The sequence below is a fragment of the Perca flavescens genome, chromosome 1, assembly GCF_004354835.1.
Source record: "Perca flavescens isolate YP-PL-M2 chromosome 1, PFLA_1.0, whole genome shotgun sequence".
Lineage (NCBI taxonomy): Eukaryota > Metazoa > Chordata > Actinopteri > Perciformes > Percidae > Perca > Perca flavescens.
In genome coordinates, this window is record NC_041331.1 from 4,199,460 (window position 1) to 4,221,122 (window position 21,663).

The 21,663-nt window shown below is 42.4% G+C and overlaps 1 protein-coding gene across 2 annotated transcripts in view; it reads right to left on the minus strand.

Moving 5' to 3' along the window:
- znf507 (zinc finger protein 507) overlaps positions 1-21,663 on the minus strand; it is a 30,965-nt gene continuing 9,302 nt past the window's right edge. The window contains exons 5-7 of one of the 2 annotated variants that reach the window (XM_028587124.1): positions 11,527-11,631; positions 3,568-3,702; positions 1-1,013 (exon numbers count right to left, since the gene is read on the minus strand). In XM_028587124.1, coding sequence (XP_028442925.1) covers positions 539-1,013; positions 3,568-3,702; positions 11,527-11,631 — 715 coding nt within the window. In that variant the 3' untranslated portion in view covers positions 1-538. Of the gene's footprint in view, positions 1,014-3,567; positions 3,703-8,413; positions 8,640-11,526; positions 11,632-21,663 lie in introns of those variants that run through there. The other variant, XM_028587134.1, reaches the window with a different exon arrangement.

The following is a 21,663-nucleotide window of genomic DNA, read 5'->3' on the forward strand; positions in this document are numbered from 1 at the left end:
AACGTTCATGACAGTGTCATGTCACTCTTATGTAGATACCTTCAAGTGTAACCGAAAATTTCAGTTTGTCGTACAACTGTTGAAGTATAAGACTGTGAAAATACTTAATTAGAAAGATTACGCACTTTAAAGTCGCATGGGTTGCGTCTCGCTGAAGCTACAGTGTCCGTTTGTCTCGTACTCACACGAGCGACAGATTTGGCTCGTTCTTTCGCTTACCAGCTGGTGAAAAGATCGAACGAAAGCAGAGCATCAAGCGAGGAGACGTATTTTGCGCGAGATGAGATATGTAGTTTACTAAGCGGTTTCACGCAAAACTGAGTGGTACTACGACAAACAGACTTTCTTCACTTGCAAAATGATCTTTTATAAGTGTAATCCATGGCTCTATCCAAAACGGGATCAGAAAATAACGAGTCCCTCCACATTCACTACCGTACACGTTTTTTCTGAATTAAGATCCCATGGTGGTCCACAGGAACGGGAGGGACTTTGCCTCTCTATAGAAAGAGAGGGAGGGTGTGGCGGGGGGCAGGTCTCACTCTGCTGTTTGGAGGCCTGGCTGTGCTTCTGCCTGCTGCTCCTTGTTGAGGATGATGCTGATGATGTCTCCCTCATGCTCTTTCATGTGCTCCATCAGCCGCTCTTTACTGGTGGACTCAAAGCCACAGATACAGCAGCAGAACAGGAGCACGCAGTATTCCATTCCAGGGCCCGGGACGGGGGCCTGGCCGCTGCGTGGCTGGCTCCGGGACTGAGGCTGGAGCCGTGCAGGGTCCTTCCCCTGCGGGCTTGCCGATTCCCAAGGCCACTGTGAAGGGTCTGTGGTGGGTGTGTGTAGGCCTGCTGAGCTGTCCATAGCCAGGCCAGCTACCGCCGCTGCTGTCGTCGTCATTGATGTGGGTGTTGGCAGTGGATCCACCGGGCCCTTTGCTTTGTCCTTTGAGGGCGGGCTCGCCACAGGGGGGCGCTCCGCCACCGACTCCAGCACCGCCGACAACTTCTGAGGAGCTCTGAGAGGAATAAAGGATGGAATTGCCAACAAGAATACAACAACAGAGGGAGCAAGATTAAACGACTGAGTTGGAAATCTCACTCTCAGGGCATTGTTGGCCCAGTATTCTAATTGTGAAATATTTTTTTTACATTTGTTGGATGTATAAAGTTACTTGCTGCCCATGGTCTATTATCCCAGTGATGCAGTTTGCATTTGTAAGACAGCTGGCAGTTATTGGTAACTGGAGTACAGTGAGGAAGGAACATGTTGATTTTTACAACCTTTGTAATTAGTTGAATGTGACATTTTCTTCAGAAACCCACAAACTGGAGTACCATAGCTTTATCACTGGTATCACATTAGCTTAAAAAGGCAGCTGGCAGTTATTGGTAATTGGTAGGGATTCCAAATGAAGCTTTGTCAAGCATATGTTTTAGTTTTTGGAGCCCAATAGATGGCGCTCTCTGTCCAACAAAGGGTTGAAAGCACACCGACTTGCCATTCCTTTAGCCTTTTTCTTTAAACCAAGAGCGCCATTTAATTGGGTCAACAAATACAACTGATTGGTTATGAAGCTGCGTACAGTGAGGAATGAACATGTTGAAGTTCAACCTTTGTAATTAGCTTAATGCCATATGTTCTTCAGAAAACCACAAACTGAAATACGACAGCCAGCTTTATCTTTAGTATCAAATAAGTTTGGGGCGTTTAGGGCGTGTACAAATCCACTTTTGCTAGGTCGACAGCGGGAAAAAGGGTCCGTGCGCCAGGCGCATGGTTCAAAAGGGTTGTACTTAGTTTCTTCATTAATTCATAGGTGTATTTGGGCGTAACACGCAATAAACCAATCAGAGATCATCTCCCATTCCCTTTAAAAGCCAGGCGCGTTTGGACCTTGGCGCATTGCTATTATGATGGCGGATTTGCACCGTAATATTTTAATTTGTAAATCTTTTGCATGTTTGTGTGCTGCTGCGTGTCCCTGTGTGTGTGTAACAAGCATAGTGTGAGCGCGCTGTGCACGAGCCTAGGCGCATTTTACTAATTTGCTGTAATTGACTTTAGACCAGGTTTTTGTTGGTCAACGGCGCGATCACTTCCCGCTGCCTCAAGATAGCAATACGCCAAGATTGCACCTGAACACACCTCCCTGTAAGACCAGCACGCCCATGGGACGCAAAGATGGGCGCAGGTGCTTTTGCTGTTTAAACGACGTGGGCGCTGGACGGGAAATTGACAACTGCGTCGGTCTTAAACTAGCAAAGACACTTGCGAAAAACATTTGCAAGCTCAATGCATCGAGGTCCTTAGCGCCAGTATCAAAGGAATCCAGCACTTTGCGTTAATTGAAAGCGCACACAAATAAAGTGCAATATTTATATACATGTACAACTGTACACAATAAGATTGCATATTGCTGCTTTAGCTGTATTCAAGGTCTGATGAAAGAACATATTGTGGAAAGTAGCACCCACAACTCCTAATCTTGGATAGTGTATGGGGTGCATGGTCGTGGAACCGTATGTATAAAGTACTTATTCCAAGAGGTTTTAAAAGGACCTACAGTGTACTGGCCAGTGGATATACTGAAGATATTTGCAAATACAGAAATAGTAAAAAAAAGAAAAAAAGGGGTGAATCTTGCACAAATTGCAACAGGAAATCTGACAAATATTTATTACTCATAAATGTCTCATCTATAACATATAAAAAGTCCTAAGAGTGGTGGAAAGTATTGAAAAATACTGAAATCAGTGATGCCACCATTTCCCATTGCAGCCTATGTTAAGGAGAGACACTATAGGTGAACAGAGAAAATATTTTAACCAACAGTTATCACCACGAATCTCCCCCAGTTGATGATTTACATTAAGACAATATGTTTTTGTATTACAAGTTTCTGAACCGTCAAATGAGGCATTATCTTATTAAATATGTGCTAATTTGCATACATAATGGTGTTTCAGTATTTTTCCACTTGGAACCTATTTTCCAATGCATTGGTGTTTAGGTAGTCTCACATTGCCAGACCTTCCTCCAACGTGCTCTGGTTTATTGGCATTTCTTTCAACCAATCACAATTGTCTTGGGTGGTGCTAAGCGCCGGACGGAGCATTGCCGCCTCTGCAAAATAGCCTCGGGAAGGAACTTGTTTTGGTGGAACGTGTACGCTCAAAAGTTGTTTAAGTCGTGCAACAGAAAACTCAGATTGGACAGATAGTCTAGCTAGCTGTCTGGATTTACCCTGCAGATATCTGAGGAGCTGTTAACCACAGTCCTCCTCCTCCTTAAAATTCCAACACAAAGAAAGAGGAAGGTAATGGACATCCGGCCGAAATGAGGGACATCTTGCGGCAGCTGAACAATCCCGGAAGAGAAACGTTGTGGATATAGACTAGTGTTTAAGTGACAATGTGTGAACGAAAATCTTTTGAAATCTGTGGTGGACTAGATCAATTGAAAGAGTTTCTGTTGCAATTCGTGTGGAGGTCATGTTGCATAATTCCCGTACTAAAATGAAACCTGAAAGAAACTACAGACACCACTGTATGCGAGGTTCATGGGTTTACCGGCTGCTCTGGGAGATGGCCTCGTTAATGGCTTTGTTCACTTGCTCGTAGTTGTAGTTCTGGTCTCCGGCGTGCTTCCACATGTGGGATTTGAGTGACGGGGGATGACTGCACACATAGCCACACAGAGAGCACCTGAAAGAGAGAAGGGGGGGGGGGGGTAAAAAATAAAAGGGACAAAATGAGAGAAGATGAGCAACAGAGTGAGAGTGGATCAAGTCGAAGTAGATTTAATATGCGCACTGACGTTCGACTAATCCTTCACTCTACTTTCTATCAAGAGGAATCATCCTGACTCAAGGCTCCACAGGGGATACGGAGCTTGAGAGACGGAGAGGTGAGGAAATGGGATTTACAGTACACTCGCAAAGTCATTTCACAAAATGAAAGGAATTATGGATTGTGTCTTTATGAACTATTCAAAACGCTTGAAGTTGCAAATATCATTTAGGAAAAGAGCTAAAGCCCACCGACTGAGAAGATTCTGCGGTAACAGATTCATCGTAAAACATCCCATGTTATGAAAAGGTGAAAGAAAAAAAATCCAATAAAATGCTTAAAATATTGCGCTAGGCCAGCATGTGACGCTGCTACAATGTTTTGCAAATGTACAGTTAAGGTCCCAGAAACACTACAGACGCCTGCAAGCTATTTTAGCGATAACTACCAAAAACAGCCCAAACTCAGTTGGAGCACGCAGTTTCCTCACATCCCGTCACACTTTTTTTTTTGCACCCCGATGTTTAACCCAAGTCGGCGTCATGGCAACAACGCTAGGGCTGAAACGATTCCTCGAGTAACTCCAATAATTCGATTTCTAAAAAATCTCGATGCAAAATGATTTGCCTCAGAGCTTTGTTTAATCAACGTTAACCAACGTTGTATCGCTCACGGTGTTACTGCACGGACGATTATTACTGTCGCACACTGGGCCGACGCCGCTGGCGACACACGCCATGAAGACTGGATGGCGCAGATTACAAAATGAAGAAAGAGAGCGTAAATAGCGAGGGGCTAAGAGAAGAGACAGGCTGGAGAAAACGACAGAAAGCGTCCGAAGTTTGGAATCAGTTCAAACGTAATTAAAACCAAAACTCTGTACAGTGTGTCTACTGCAAAATCAAAGTAGCTTACCACGATAATAGCACGATGTCAATGCATTAGAATCTCACCAGTCTAACTTAATCATCCATTCCACAAAGCGGACCCGACAAAAGTAAATCACAGTCGTACAGACGATGTAACTACACCAAACACAACAACTACCAAAAACAAAGACAAGAAAATACAAAGTGGTGACCACGATCTGATCTAAAGAGCTGACTTGTTGACTATCCCTTCGGAAAAACAGCTGATTGTTGCGCACCATTTTCTCTCTCTCTCTTCACGGAGAAACAGCTGATCAACGATCTACTAGCATAAGTGTAACAGAGCTGTGTGACATTGTAATCAAATATGAATCAAATGAAAATAGGTTGAGTATAACTAATATTTACATATAGGTCTACTGTATATACAGATCAGTCTCAGGTTGAAACTTGGTAGTTCTGAAAGTTAAGTTGCACAACTTAAGGTCATGTTTATGCATATTTAATGTATGCCTTAGTTTGAGGTTGTTATTGCATTTCAGAAAATATTTTCTTTCAAAACAATGCAATATTGCACTTAAATGCACTTAATACGTTTAGTTTTTTGAGAGATGATATTGTGAGCAGTGTAGGCAATAAAAATGTAGCTTTTTCCGAAAATTAAACCAAACTATTATTTATTATTGCTCTTCAATAAAACAAAAGGTATTTCTTATGCGATTACTCGATTAATCAATGGAATAATTGGTAGAATACTCGATTACTAAAATAAACGATAGTTGCAACCCTAAACAACGCATCATTCTTTTTTTTTTTTTTTTTTTTTTAAATCCGTCTCTCTCAAGTCCCCAATTCTTCATGAAAGTGACGTTTAGAGCTGCAAAGATGAATCGATTAGTTGTCAACCATTAAATCAATCGCCAACTATTTTGATAATCGATTTGACTCATTTTTTATGATTTAAAAAAAAAAAAAAAAAAAAAAGTCTCTGATTCCGGCTTTTTATATGTGAATATGTTCTAGTTTCATCTCTCCTCTGTGACAGTAAACTGAACATCTTTGAGTTGTCATCTTGGGCTTTGGGAAACACTGATCCAACATTTTTCACCATTTTCTGACATTTTATAGAACGACTAATTGAAAAAATAAACAGACTAATCGGCAATGAAAATAATCGTCAGTTGCAGCTCTAGTGCAGGTCTGAATAAATTGAGTGGCCCTAACAGAAAAAAGACCACCATTGTCTGCAACGTTTCCAGCCAGGAAGATACCTATGACGGTAAAATACAGAACAAGCATTCAGTGAAGTGGAAATCAGCAATCTGTGCCTCGCTCAGGGTTAGGACCGAGTACTCACTCCCATTGACTTTCTCCACCCAGCGACCACTAAGCTTGCAATCAGACGCCCATTTCCCAACTTCCCAGGCTGTCGGCGCCACCAGAGTGCATATGAGCCCCACAGAGACTCTGATAACCCCAGCTTCTTTTGGTCAGACACAGCTCTTCTCTCTCACCTCGGAAGGCCAGTAGTCCTTCTCATCCTTCCTCTCTGCGGTTGGATTTGTGTTTGAGCTTTTGTCCGAGGCTGGGTATCGCCACCGATTTCCCGAATCGATTTCCGATTCAATGTGGATTTGGGATATTTCAGTTGCAAAAGCAATTTTACAATTACAAGGTTCCCTCTGACCTGCTGCATCATTAAAAAGTATATTTCTTTACATTAAGAACTGACCTCAAAGCAGTTACATTAAAAGGTGCTGTAGGTAGGATTGAGAAGATCCAGGACCATAGACTGTTAATATTAGTGGACAGAGAATGTGTGACATCACCCATTGGTTTGTAGAGAGCTGATATGAGTCGTCGAGTTTGCGTTAATGGGCGCAGCCATCGTGGTTGCGGATGTGACGTTTTTAGACGAGGAGGAGGAGAGATGGAGGAGCCGTAGACAGTTGGGCGGTATCTGACTGTATTTTTTTTTTTTGGAGTTAGCAACGCTGCTTACACCCTTCGTTACCTTACACACGTTCACTGGCAATCTGGATGCAACTTCTGCTGAAAGCTAGCATACATAATTCAAGGTAAGATTTAGCTTTGCTAGGTTTTGTCCCATAGTCATATAAGAGGAGTCACATTGTAAAGTAAATGTATCTGATGTTACCATGTAAATTGTCTGTAACATTAGCTAGCCACTTATGGTAAAACATGCTAACGTTAATTTTCTACAAATTGAAGTTTAGCTACGTTTCCTAATTTAAACGTAGTGTCAGCGAAATGCAAAACGGTGATTGTCAATGCTTATCATTATCTAACGCTAACTATTAGCAAATGTTTAACCAAGTTTCTTAGAACGTTTGGCTAACTGTAATAACCATAAAGCACCGATAAAGTCTTGCTACTATTAGCAAGTATCATCAGTCTATGGTTGGTGCATTTAGCCTTTACATGCTTTTAAGAGCTAACGTTAGCAGAAATAAGATAATTTAACTGAGTTAAAGTTACACTAAAGAACAATACACTGTTGTTGATTCATCTGTATTCTCCTAGATAATTAATGAAGTACAGTTACATGCTAGTGTGCATATATATTTAACTATGAGGGGCTGAAATGGAAATTGATGACTCTTTTTCTTTCAGAAATAGGAGTGTGGAGAGCCACGATGGCATGTGCACCCAACCCAATTCCTCAGAATTAAGTAATAGTTACTTTTCTTTTTCCACTGTGCATTACAGACAACCAACAGACTGTCACACTATGCTCACTGTAATTGTAAAGGTAGCTTTTATTTCTTTACCCAGGCATTTGGACTTGACTGAACAGTGCTGCACAAGTGTATTTTAAGCTATATTTTTATATTGTGGTTTGTAATGTCAAACATTTCTACTGTAATTAACAATGTGGCACTAGTGATTCAACTACCTTTTTTTATTATGCAGAATTCACTTGTGACAGTGAAGTTTCCCTTTACCTTGACCCACAGCAGTGATTTATGTGTGGAATTTACACTGGATTGTAAAAGGTGAACTACATTATTTAATTCATCACTTTAAACATAATGTTAAAAATATTGCCAGTGTTTGTGGTTTATGTAGTTTTTGAAGTTAATGCCCATTTCAATGTGAAATAAAGGTCTTTCTAAAGCTACATTTGTTGTTTTTCTGAAGTAACTATAGGAACATACAGTATTGTAGTCATACAAGACATTGGTAATTTGATAGAATTTATAATTGATTAAAAGTGTCTATTTGGGCTTTAATCAACATAAATGATTTCTTAAATGTTACCATACTTACTTGAATGTTGACAATGGATCAGCAAAATGTAGTTTGTGCTTTTGTGTGTCTATGTACTTGTCAATTTTAATCACCATGAAAACACCAAAATCCTTTTAGATTAATTTATATATTTGAATATATTTTAAATACGTAGTCAAGTGTTTAGTAGGTAATTGAAAATGCACTAGGTGCTGTTTAATCTGTGTAGGGTTATTGTAAATTCATAATAACAAAAGTATGATCACAAATTGCAAAGAAAAAATAAACAACTTATTCAATGTAATAATTAAATCAATGTACCTTATATTTACTGCACTGACATTTTTAAAGTATGAAAACTAAAAGCCATACAAGGACATGCAATGTCAATATCTAATTCTAACAGTTTAATCCTATACATAAAATATCTCAATTATATGCCTTATACATATTTCTAAAGTGCTAACTTTTAGGTTTGAACGGTGAACAGAACGCAGAGCCAGGAGTGTGAATTAACAGGTTTTATTTAAAGTATCGAGTCCAGGTTTCTGAGGGGGGAAAAGCACGTCAAAGTTTCCAGGATGGAGAACGGGTCGGTGGTTTCCGGGTAGGAGCGGGTCCGTCAGAGGAAGATAGCAGGCCGGCTAGTGGTGGGGGGTCCAGTGGTGGTCGCTGTCTGCTCCGGTGGATGGCAGGAGTGAAGCGGTAACAGGAGTCAGGTTCCGATGGAAGCTGAGGCACAAGAGAAAGGATATGGACAGGCAAATGTTTGTAATAGACAAACATGTAGTTAAGGCATGGTAGATCACAATGAATTATATTAATATATGCGCTTGTACATAAATCTATGCTTCAGTTGAGGACATGCAGTATTAAGTAAACATACAGCTACATGTCAAATTTATCTTAGACAATGTGTATTGTACGCAACACTTTTTTAATATGTACATTTTGGTAATAAACAGCACTTGTAAATATAGATTGTAACATGTATGTGACTCATCTTAAAACAGACTAATGTGCTGACAGAAGGTCTTCAAATAAATTAGCAGACACAACTACAGTAAGTGGAAGAAAGACATCAGTGTAACAGCATCAACGCATATTCTGGCCCACTGCCCCGCCCGGAGACCTCCGTCTCCGAGTCTACGCGTTCCCCCCGCGGCTTTGTCCGAGGGTGAGGGTGACGGTGATGCTGTGTGGGTGCCGCCGCGGCGGGGATGATATTATGTGCCTGTCCTTCGGGCAACTCCGGGTAACGTTGCCCAACTCTCGGGCAGGAACATATATTTCAGTATATTCAGGTAAAAGCAGTCTCTGCTTGTCCTGTGCAAATCCGCCACACGAAACTCAGATGTGAGGGGGTAATTTCTAAATCACACGCAGTCCCAAAATTATTCTAATCCCTTGCGAATATAGGGTTTAATATGACTTTGCACCATAGCATTAACTATATCAGGCTTTGATTTTAAGCTAACATTAGCTACCATTACATGTAATGGTAGTGTTAGCTTGCGGGTTAGGGAAGCATGCGCATCGACTAGAAATAACACCAGATATGGTTAAAAATGGATCACCGGCGAGACCGTTGTGCATACCTACTGTATATGACTGTAACGTTAAATATATATTTGAATCCGTTTATACTCTGCATAATGTTAGCCCGCTAGCTTGGTTAGCAAGGTGCAATCTAGCTAGCAAACTGATATTAATTGGGATGCTAACGTTTGCTAACGAAACACAGTATTTAAAAAAATGTAACGTTACTTACCAGAAAAACGGAACTGCCGAGTCCTTTGAGCGTCTTGTCGTCCAACCGAACGCTGAACAAGACATTATTAGGCAACCAAAGTGTCACAGTCACTACGAAGAAAGCTGGTCAAACTCCAAAATGAAGTTGACGTGCCTTGGATAAGCTTTGCTAAACCTCTTGTCATGATTGACAGGCTGCGAACTGTCAATCACATCATAGCCACGCCCTAAAACACCCTCTGCTTTATCGCCGATTTTAAAATCAACGAGACCATAATTCAAAAAATGAACATCATTCTGTGTTGCAGAAGACTTAAAACTAGCGATTGAGGCCATAAACTCATTATGAAGAGGTTTACTGAGGTAATAAATCAAGTGAGAAGTGGGTCACTTTCTCATAGACTTCTACAGAAACCGACCTCCTTTTGCAACCGCACGTGTCGCCCCCTGCTGGAATTCAGATAGAATGCAGGTTTAAGGCACTTCCGCATTTGCAGCACTTTGCGAAACCGGATGGGCTGTCCACTAATAATATACAGTCTATGTCCAGGACCTAACAATGTTTAATGTCGCCCCCCCTTTTCGCTAAAGCCCAAAACGGTCTCCTAAGCCACTCCCCCCACAAGGGAGAATGAATGCATGTGCATGAGCAGTGACTGACACGCAGTTAGACACCCCCCCTGGCCCTGATTGGTGCATCTGAACAGGGAGGGTTGGATTTTTTCAAATCGTACAACAGGCTGTAGGTGGTTAGCCTCGTGAGACCGTCCTGATCTCGCGAGCTCCAGTTTTCCACTCGCAGATCAGTCTGGCATCTTGAGGCAGAGAAAATTTGGAGCTGTTAGCCAAACGACCGGGCCAATCAGCGTTGGTTTTGAGGTGGGTTAGGTGGTGATAGACCGATGGTTTATCCAATCAGCTAACCAGTATTATCAGCCAGCGGTAGCCCTAAATCTGTTAGCCGCTCGCTAATGCTTTTTTTCTCTTGGATCCTTCTTTTGGAATATGGTCCGGGAACCTGAAATGGTGCCTTTTATTCCTAAATTCTCATTACACAAATGGCAAATATCCTTTACCGACATGTTGCTTGCATGCTGAGCTTACGAGCTATGCTTTGCCTGCAGCAGCAGGGGCGGGCTTGTGGTTGTATTTTCATACGCTTTGTGGATCTGATTGGTTGATTTGGCCCGTCTATCACCAACATAGGTGATAGACAGATGGTTCATCCAATCAAATAACCAGTATTCCGCCCCTTCCCAAAAGTTCTCCAACGGAAAGTTCCCAGATGGATATGCCGAGCAAATGCGAAGCAATCCATCTGGCGGAGTCAGGTTAGTAGGTGGTGCCAGAGGAGCCAGATTAATTTTTTTATTACCTGCTTCATGTAGTTCTACTGGAACATAGGGTCAGTTTCAGCAAATCTGACAGAAAGTTAGTTTTATAAGGCTTACCTACTGCACCTTTAATGTCCTTTTTATTTCACATGAACACACAATAAAGTGCAGCTCTACAGACTCTCCAATCGGTGAGTATCGAGTGACATTCCATTCAGATATCTGGAGGTGACAGAGGGACCCCGTTGTAAAATCGCCAAACCAGTTTTTCCCTCGCCAAAATGTAGTGTACTGTGTATGAGTAGTACATTTACACTAGTGTAGTGTAAATGTACTTTGGCGCGACATTTAGCCCCTTCCAGACAAGCCAGCATGACATTGGTACCAATGGATTCCCCAGGTCTTCTGGTTTCATATGATACAGACATTGGATTAGAGTGGATTTCATGAATCGATACTGGATCATTCAAATGAAAATCTATTTAAAATCGGATGAATCCGTTTTGTTTTGAAAACCCAGCCCCATTTCTCACCTGTACTGCTCCAGTAGCTGCACGGCCTGGTGCTCCTGAGGGTGCCTCCTCATGTGGCTCTTTAAACTGTTCATGTTGGTGGTGGCAAAATCACAGCTACAGCACCTGGCACAGGGGAGGAAGAGATGAGAACATGGAGATAGTCAAGTTTACCGCGGCCCTTTGAGGTCATCGTTTTGCTTCTTTACACGTTTAGCCTGAAGGGATTTTACAGCAAAAGAGAGATGAAACTGTCACTTTAAATGACAATATTGTCTTCTCTGTTGCGGTTGAAATATTAAACTAGCTTTTTAGTTGCTTAGAGGTCAACACTGTACAAGGGTCTGCAGACTCACGGCCCCTTGCACTGCATTAAAATACAGTTGCACTTGGATCATGTGAGGATAACTTACAATATTAGAAAGATTTGGATTTGACAAACCAAGAAGAATTCATGAAAAAAAACATCCACACCATGTTTTCAACAGAGTGCCACTGTTTAGATTCATTTTCTATAGACCGAATGGGGTAATGCATTGCTAATATAAAACAGAATTTTTTTTTATTATTACCATCACTTTAATATTACCAATTTTATTTGTATGCATGTTGTGAACTAGCCTGACTCCGCCTTCCTACGTACTTCCGCTCAATTTTCATTCCCCTTCAGTACTACATCTGGGTTTGCGGTATATTCTTGGGTTTCCTCCGGCCAAATATTTGGCGGTCCAATCAGCGAACAGAGGGAGTGGCTGAGAATGATGACGTTGAGGACGTGCATTAGTTTTGAGTTGTATTTTCGTAATGGCAGCGGAGAAAGATGCGAGCGAAGCCATTCGCTACGTTGTGGCAACGCTGCTGAATATCCAGAAGTTAAAGCCCGAGCAAGAACAATCTTTGCTGAGTTGTGTTTGTGGCCGTGATGTTGCGGCCCTGCTTCAATAGTTTTAAACTTCAACAGAGTACCCGCCTTCAAGGAAGTGAACACTTGTCAATGGAGAGTGGCCAGACTCTCTGTACTAATGAAATGGACCAGAGTCTGGTAGGACCAGGCTAGTTGTGAACATCTTCCCCTGAATGTTTTGTTCATGTTACATATTCCTGCTTCTATCATAACTGTTAGAGTTCTTTAATAGGTAGGGTTGGGCCATAGCTATAAAACAATTATTATTATTATTATTATTATAATAATAAAAACAACTATTTTTTTATTCTACTTCGTTTAAGAATGCTTGATTCTGATTGGCTGGGAGGAGGGAAATTACCCGGCATATTGCCCGCTGTGTATTGCCCGCTGACTGAGCACAGCGTCATCAAATAGTAGATCAATACGCAGCTTGTGTTTTTTTTTTTCTATCACAGAAATTTCAAACATGAGGTCCAAACCTTGTTTAAAAAAGTTTCTAAAACGTGTCTGAAATCTATCGGAGGGTCAGACGATACATAATTTTGCAAGCAAGATACAATGTAGCAACTACCTTATTAAACGTTGGTGATCAGATGCAGCCTTGTGTGGTTTCTATAGAAACTATATTACGTTAGCTACAGTTGAGCTAACATTATTCTATATATCCTCTCCGGGAACCATCACCATACTCACAAGCCCCCGGCTGAGCGCCGCTATGTTGGAGTTTACCCCAATGGACGAGAGGGTCGCCTCCCTACGCCTGCGGGTTGTGGGGGGAAACTCTGACTGTTGTTTGTGCATATGCACCAAACAAGAGTTCGGAGTATTCGGCCTTCTTGGAGACCTTGAGTGGAGTCCTGTATGGGGCTCCAGTGGGGGATTCCATAGTTCTGCTCAGGGACTTCAACGCACACGTGGGCAATGATGGAGACACATGGAGAGGCGTGATTGGGAGGAACGGCCTCCCTGATCTAAACCAGAGTGGTTGTTTGTTGTTGGACTTCTGTGCTAGTCATGGATTGTCTATAACGAACACCATGTTCGAATATAGGGATGCTCATAAGTGTACTTGGTACCAGAGCACCCTAGGCCAAAGGTCAATGATCGATTTTATAATTGTTTCATCTGATCTGAGGCCATGTGTTTTGGACACTCGGGTGAAGAGAGGGACGGAGCTGTCAACTGATCACCATCTGGTGGTGAGTTGGGTCAGGGGGTGGGGGAAGACTCTGGACAGACCTGGTAAGCCCAAATGGGTAGTTCGGGTAAATTGGGAACGTCTGGAGGAGGCCCCTGTCCGACAGACTTTCAACTCACACCTCCGGCGGAGCTTTTTGTGCATCCCTGTGGAAGCTGGGGGCATTGAACCCGAGTGGACAATGCTCAAAGTTTCCGGTGCTGAAGCCGCGGCTAGGAGCGGTGTTCTTAGGGTCTTAGGTGCCTCAAGGGGCGGTAACCCACGAACACCGTGGTGGACACTGGTGGTCAGGGAAGCTGTCCAACTGAAGAAGGAATCTTTTCGGGATATGTTATCCCAGAGGACTCCGGAGGCAGTTGCAGGGTACCGAAGGGGCCGAAGGGCTGCAGCCTCTGCCGTGAAAGAGGCAAAGCAGCGGGTGTGGGAGAAGTTCGGAGAAGACATGGAGAAGGACTTTTCGGCACCAAGGAACTTCTGGAAAACCGTTCGCCACCTTAGGAGGGGGAAGCGGGGAACCATCCAAGCTGTGTACAGTAAGGATGGGACGCTGTTGACCTCAACTGAGGTGGTAATAGGGCGGTGGAAGGAGCACTTTGAGGAACTCCTACATCCGACTAATACGCCCTCTATGTTAGAGGCAGAGCTGGAGGATGATGGGAGATTGTCGTCAATTTCCCTGGTGGAAGTTGCTGAGGTCGTTAAACAACTCCACAGTGGCAAAGCCCCAGGGATTGATGAGATCCGTCCAGAAATGCTTAAGGCTCTGGGTGGGGAGGGGTTGTCTTGGTTGACACGCCTCTTCAACATTGCGTGGAAGTCTGGGACGGTGCCTAAGGAGTGGTGGTTCCCCTTTTTAAAAAGGGGGACCAGAGGGTGTGTGCCAATTACATCACACTTCTCAGCCTCCCCGGTAAAGTCTACTCCAAGGTGCTGGAAAGGACGGTTCGGTCGATAGTCGAACCTCGGGTTGAGGAGGAACAATGCAGATTCCTTCCTGGTCGTGAAACAACGGACCAGATCTTTACTCTCGCAAGGATCCTGGAGGGAGCCTGGGAGTATGCCCAACCAGTCTACATGTGTTTTGTGGATCTGGAGAAGGCGTATGACCGGGTCCCCCGGGAGATACTGTGGGAGGTGCTGCTGGAGTATGGGGTGAGGGGGTCCCTTCTCAGGGCCATCCAATCTCTGTACAACCAAAGCGAGAGCTGTGTCCGGGTTCTCGGCAGTAAGTCGGACTCGTTTCAGGTGAGGGTTGGGGCTGCACTTTGTCACCAATCCTGTTTGTAGTATTTATGGACAGGATATCGAGGCGTAGTCGGGGTGGAGAGGGGTTGCAGTTCGGTGCGCTGGGGATCTCATCGCTGCTTTTTGCAGATGATGTGGTCCTGATATCATCATTCCTGTGACCTTCAGCACTCACTGGATCGGTTCGCAGCAGAGTGTGAAGCGGTTGGGATGCGGATCAGCACCTCTAAATCGGATGCCATGGTTCTCAGCAGGAAACCGATGGAGTGTCTTCTTCAGGTAGGGAATGAGTCCTTACCCCAAGTGAAGGAGTTTAAGTACCTTGGTGTCTTGTTCGCGAGTGAGGGGACAATGGAGCGGGAGATTGGTCGGCGAATCGGCGCAGCGGGTGCGGTATTACATTCAATTTATCGCACCGTTAAAGAGAGCTGAGCCAGAAGGTAAAGCTCTCAATCTACCGGTCAGTTTTCGTTCCTTCCCTCACCTATGGTCATGAAGGCTGGGTCATGACCGAAAGAACGAGATCCAGGGTGCAAGCGGCCGAAATGGGTTTCCTTATGAGGGTGGCTGGCGTCTCCCTTAGAGATAGGGTGAGAAGCTCAGTCATCCGTGAGGAGCTCGGATGACTGGCTCCTCCCCTGCTGGAGGTGCTACCCCACGACCCGATACCGGATAAGCGGACGAAGATGGATGGATGGATATTCTATACAGGCTGACCTGAAATTCGGACTTGACTTTGTCTCGGGCAGTAAGCCGTCCACAAGCTGGGCATATCAAACTGTTTATTGCCCTGCCTCGAGGTGATTATCCCTTACATATCTATAAGTTAGGCACCGTTTTGATTTGAACAATTCTAATTCAAATTCCGATCCTTCTTTTCGATTCCAACAGATTCTTTGAGGGGCGGAGTTGAAACGGGCCACATGCTTGTTTCACAGAGGAACATTTTATTTTGATTCAATTGTGGTTCACGGTTTTACAGAGCTTTTTCAACGTAAAATAAAGCCACATTTTAGAGCGTCACTTAGTGTGCTCCGTGGCTGCAACACGAGTTTTAGAGACATATTGTACTTTTTACTCCACTGCATTCATCTGACATCTTTAGTTAGTTATTTTACTAATTAAGATTTTTGCACACAAAGCAATAGACATAGATGTAGTTTATAAAACACAATGTTTAATTATAAATTAAACTACCCAACAATATAACGGCCTACAAGTCCAGCTGAGATGATTAGACCATCAAACACTAAGTTGATTATAGATATAAAACAACAGAACAGTTTGGATCATTTCCAGTTTCTAAAATGTGAAGATTTTTCTGCATTGAATACTTTTAGTACATTTTCCTGATGATACTTACATACTTTTACTAAAGTAACATTTTCCATGCAGGACTTTTACTTACTACTGTACTGTTACTACTGTAACAGAGTATTTATATTTTTTGTGGAATTAGTAATTTTACTTAAAAGGTCCTATGGAATGAAAATTTCACTTTTTTTAACAGTAATATGCATTCCCCCAGCCTGCCTATGGTCCCCCAGTGGCTAGAAATGGTGATAGGTGTAAACCGAGCCCTGGGTATCCTGCTCTGCCTTTGAGAAAATGAAAGCTCAGATGGGCCGATCGGGAATCTTCTCCTTATGAGGTCATAAGGAGAAAGGTTACCTCCCCTTTCTCTGCTTTGCCCGCCCAGAGAATTTGGCCCACCCATGAGAAAGAGAGAGACATAATGTCTTGCAAATGAGCAAAGTGGCAGTTGGTCAAGGCCACACCCCCACCCTCCACCTTGCCCCCTCTCTCTCCTCCTCAATAGCTACAGTCACAGAAATGGCACATCCTAAGGAAAGCTCATTGTGGGACTGGCTCTAGTGGCTGTAATTCTGCACCAAGGCTGAATTTCTGAGAGACTTCAGATACAGTATTAGGGGACCACTAAGGTCTATATAAAAGAGACTTCAGATACAATACTAGGGGACCACTAAGGCCTATATAAAAGAGACTTCAGATACAGTATTAGGGGACCACTAAGGTCTATATAAAAGAGACTTCAGATACAGTATTAGGGGACCACTAAGGCCTATATAAAAGAGACTTCAGATACAGTATTAGGGGACCACTAAGGCCTATATAAAAGAGACTTCAGGTACAGTATTAGGGGACCACTAAGGCCTATATAAAAGAGACTTCAGATACAGTATTAGGGGACCACTAAAGCCTATATAAAAGCATCCAAAAAGCAGCATGTCATAGGACCTTTAAGTAAAGGACCTGAATACTTTTTCCACCACTAGATGGGATCGTACCTGAAGACACAATGCAAAGAAACAGTGCATACACCTTGAAATGTGAAACACTGCAACACTTTTATGAAAGAGAGGCTGTACATGTGGCACAATGTTTTCATTACTTGTAAATACAGTGCAGTCTGAAAGTGACACCGTTTTTGTCGTGTTGGCTCTGTACTGTATCTGAAATAAAAACAATGACAATTGGGGTGAAGTGCTAACGTTCAGCTTTAATTTTAGTTTACATCCACATGAGGCGTAGTAAAACAGTAGCCCTGTCATTACCCTACTGAACTGCAATTAAAGCTGAAAGTCTGTTTCACTGCAAATAAAATGTGCCGCGAACAGAGCCAGAACGACAGAAAATGTGCAATGGTCCCGACACCTACGTAGCACACCATCTTGAGTGCGAGTCTGATAGATTTGACATCCCATTCAGATGTAAATGGTTCTTCTGACGTCATTATGTTGTAGGTCTACAGTACATTACAGTATTAATAGCCTCCAATGTATAGTTTTATAGAGCCACACACTTCATGTGCAAAGGCAAAAAGGATCTTTGCGCTTGTTCTTGCACATTTAAGTACATTTCACGGTCTTTCGGCCATGAGACTTGCTTTTTTCAGGCATCTGCAACTATTTTTCTTTGTTGTCTAAGTTTGAATTAGGGCTGGGCAACATATCGATATATCAATATGGTGATATGAGTTGGGATATCCTCTGAGACTTTCAATATCGTGATATGGCACAAGTTTTGTCTTTCCCTGGTCTTAAAAGCTACATTACAGTAAAGTGATGACATTTTCTGAACTTACCAGACTGTTTTAGCTCTTTTATCCTTTGCCTTTACCTACTTAATCATTATAGCCACATTATTGATGATTAATTATCAAAACACTCATTGTGTAAATATTTTGCGAAAGCTCTAATAGTCAACCTTTTAATCAATCAATCAAACTTCTATAGCACATTTCATACAAGTCAATGTAACACAATGTGCTTCGTACAAAAGCGACATAAAAGAAAACTTTGTTTAATTAAACAGAGTAAAATCACACACACACACACACACACACACACACACACACACACACACACACACACACACACACACACACACACACACACACACACACACACACACACACACACACACACACACACACACACACACACACACACACACACTCTAAAGCTACATTGTGTAAGAATTTCTCCCGGGGAAATTGTATATGACAACCAACTGAATATTACATTCTACCCCTTCTCCTACGGTGGCCAAACCCAAAATTAGCTCTCTCCATCGTTGACACGCAGCTGTTCTAGCCACTCCAATATTTACTTTGGTCTTGTTGCTTTGCCTGTTGCGTTGTCGTTTTAATGAAAGGTGGAGGTATGTCCCTCTTTGACTAATGTATTTTAAAGATGGAGGCACTACATGGCAGCCGTCATTGGAGCGAGTCGCTCGTATTTTTTCTGAATGATTCGGAACGGCAGATTCTACGCTTACGAGAATACTTTGATAGTTGGTGGAAGTAATTACATATGAATGAGCACATATCTTTTTTGCTGAGAATCAACTCAAAACTTTACACAATGTAGGTTTAACATTGAGCAACAACAAACTCATAAATATTGTGATATTTGAGTTTTACCATATCGGCCAGCCCTAGTTTGAATGCTCCCTTGTTTTCACCTACGTAAGTGTACCCGTCGGAATATTTATATCTGGATCATCCAATATTTCCCGACTCTACTTTTGCTCTCATAGCTTTTGTCAACAGAATGGTCGACGCTTCTGGTTAGAAACAGCAGTTAGATGCCACCTGACCTTTTTCACAGCAGAAAGAAATCCTGTGTGAGTGTGTTGTGTGTGTGTATATATGTGTGTGTATGTGTGAATTTTTGTATGTACATCTGACCTTAGAGCACAGGTGACAGCACACTGTTAAGAAAGCTGACGCAAACACCCGTAGGCGTCCACACCTCATGGCAGCTTTGTGTTAATATAAAGGTTGAGTGCTAATACAGAGTAAGAGTGGGTAAGAGTGGGGGGAGAAAGTGTGACCGTGCCTACAGCCTGAGCTCACTGTGCTGGTCTGAGCATTACCAAGCATGCACTGCCATCTAGTGGCCCTTTCCGAGATGACCCGTACAGCTCAGCCACTCGTAGGGGAACCAGCACCTAGGAGGCCAGGCTCATTGACTGGCAACTATTTGGTTAGCTCGCTCTGCCTGAAACAGGAAGTGAAATCGGAAAATGCAATATTCACTGACCATTAACACTACTACACACAACAGAAACACAGAAGTTATATTGAACACTAGAAATTTTTCTATTCACCTAAAGCTAGTGCCAATGTTTTTGCCACACATTTCAGTTTTACCTCCATTACGTAGGAAAGAAAACGAAGGATAAAAAAAATATCTGAAAGTGATGTAAAGCTTACAGTCTAAAGGCAGGATCACGTGTGCAAAATAATTAATCAATCTCCAAAACTACAGATTGGCATATACTTCATTAACGCATTGTTGGAATCATAAGCGGAGTTTGACATTCGAGCCAGGGGGGGCAAAAAAAAATAAAAACTCATTGTAGCAGCTGAGACCTGGGAACACAGCACGAGCACATATGGACAAAAAAAACATGCTAAATAAACATATGTTCATTTTTTAAAGCAGATTTGAAATTACATTATAACAATTTAACTATTCGCCCTTATGAAATCCAATCGCGGCACGGCTGTGTTGGATCACAATAGACAGACGGTGGCTTACACTTAAATTCAACTAAAACATAACAGTGAACAATCAGTGTTGGACCTAAAGTGTGTTGAGATGCCTCTCCAAACGCAGAAACCAAGCGCGATCACACCATAAAAAGTTACAAGTTAAGAAAAAAGATCAGTATTTTGCCGTAATCCAATGACATGAAAAAAAGTAATCCACAGCGATCAGTAGATCCACAAACAGAGTCACGGTCACGGTGTATCCAGCAAGGCCTATACTATGCGCGTCCCATTCACCAGTCAGCTCCAAACAGGGGAACGAGGTGAACTTCGCCGTTTAAACAAAGTGGAATAAAACGTATAAAAGTCCAAATCTACACTAAACGCGCAATCAATTAGTAAGCTGACAGCAAATTCATATACATGACATTTAAATAACCTTTATTGCAACATGGGCACGGTAAGATGTCCACACTAGTGCAACAGTAATTATCGTTTTTTGCGTCCTGCATATGTGTTGACAATGCTCTCTGTTTTTACTAAAGCAGTATATGAAATCAGATGTATTACCTATCACCATTTAGTTGTTTTGTGTTATTTAAAGTATTTATAAAATATCTGGTTATGCCAGAAGTAATTATTCCACTCATTTTTTAAACAATGCAATTACCGGTTTCAGCTACCAGGGGGGGCAGTGCTTAATTAATGTTTTCCTGTGACAGTTGGAACTTTTTCCAATCATTTTACTTTGGTTACTATGAGGATCACTTTGATCACTGAAATACATCCTGATGAAAGCACCTGCTCATGTTACATACCTGAAGCGATGACAAAGCAGAAAAAAAACAAAAACCTAAAAATTGGTTCTCGAAATCACTGAAACTGAATTCAGACTTGCTCATCGGTCAAGAGCTGAAACGGCACGTTTGAATACGGGCAGTTTTCACAAGTATTAAAATGACTGCGATTACGAAGCATGTGCACGTGATAAATGATGTATTACGGCCGTGCACTTTTTACATAATAACTCAATAATTTACATGGCTTAATTCTCCTGCACCCAAATTATAAACCGCTGTGAAGGGATGACTCACACATTCTTCATTGCACCGTCTCTCTCTTATTGATTAGTAAAACAGCGATGTGCAAAAACATCCAGGGGGTCATTATCTAGCTGGTAGAATTCAAGAATGTGTATCTTGGTATGTTCTAATTACGAACGCTGTACGGCCATCAACTCTTATTGTGACAAATGTTGTTTCTTTACCTAAATGTTATCTTCTTTATTACCTGGTTCAGACACAGGGTTTTAACCCCCCTTTGGCCCTGTTGGTCACTGGTGAAAACAGGTCCAAATAAACTGCCTTCCATTTGTACTCGGAAGTCAGATTTTTCGAGGTCAAAGTCGGAAACACGCCTCCTGACCTCGGATTTCTGAGCTCGGGAATTCGGACAAACTTTAAGTAGCCCGAGCTCAAAATCCAACATGGATGCCCCATGTGCATCAACAGTAATGAAAGCTGTAGTAACATAGTTATAAGTAATTCGGTCTAGTTGTGTCTCACGAACACGTCGTACACACAGTCCTGTCCAGCTACTATCTGTGGACATGTTGTTATGGTGTATTAATGCTAGTGCTGTGAAACGATTAAAATATTTATATTTGTCCCATTATTTTTTCTCATTTTAATGCTCTTATCAACATGGAAAAGTGGATCGGCTCGCTTTGCGCTTTTGTCGACTGGCTGTGACGAAGGGGGGGCGGAGAATTGGCATGAGCTGTGTGCT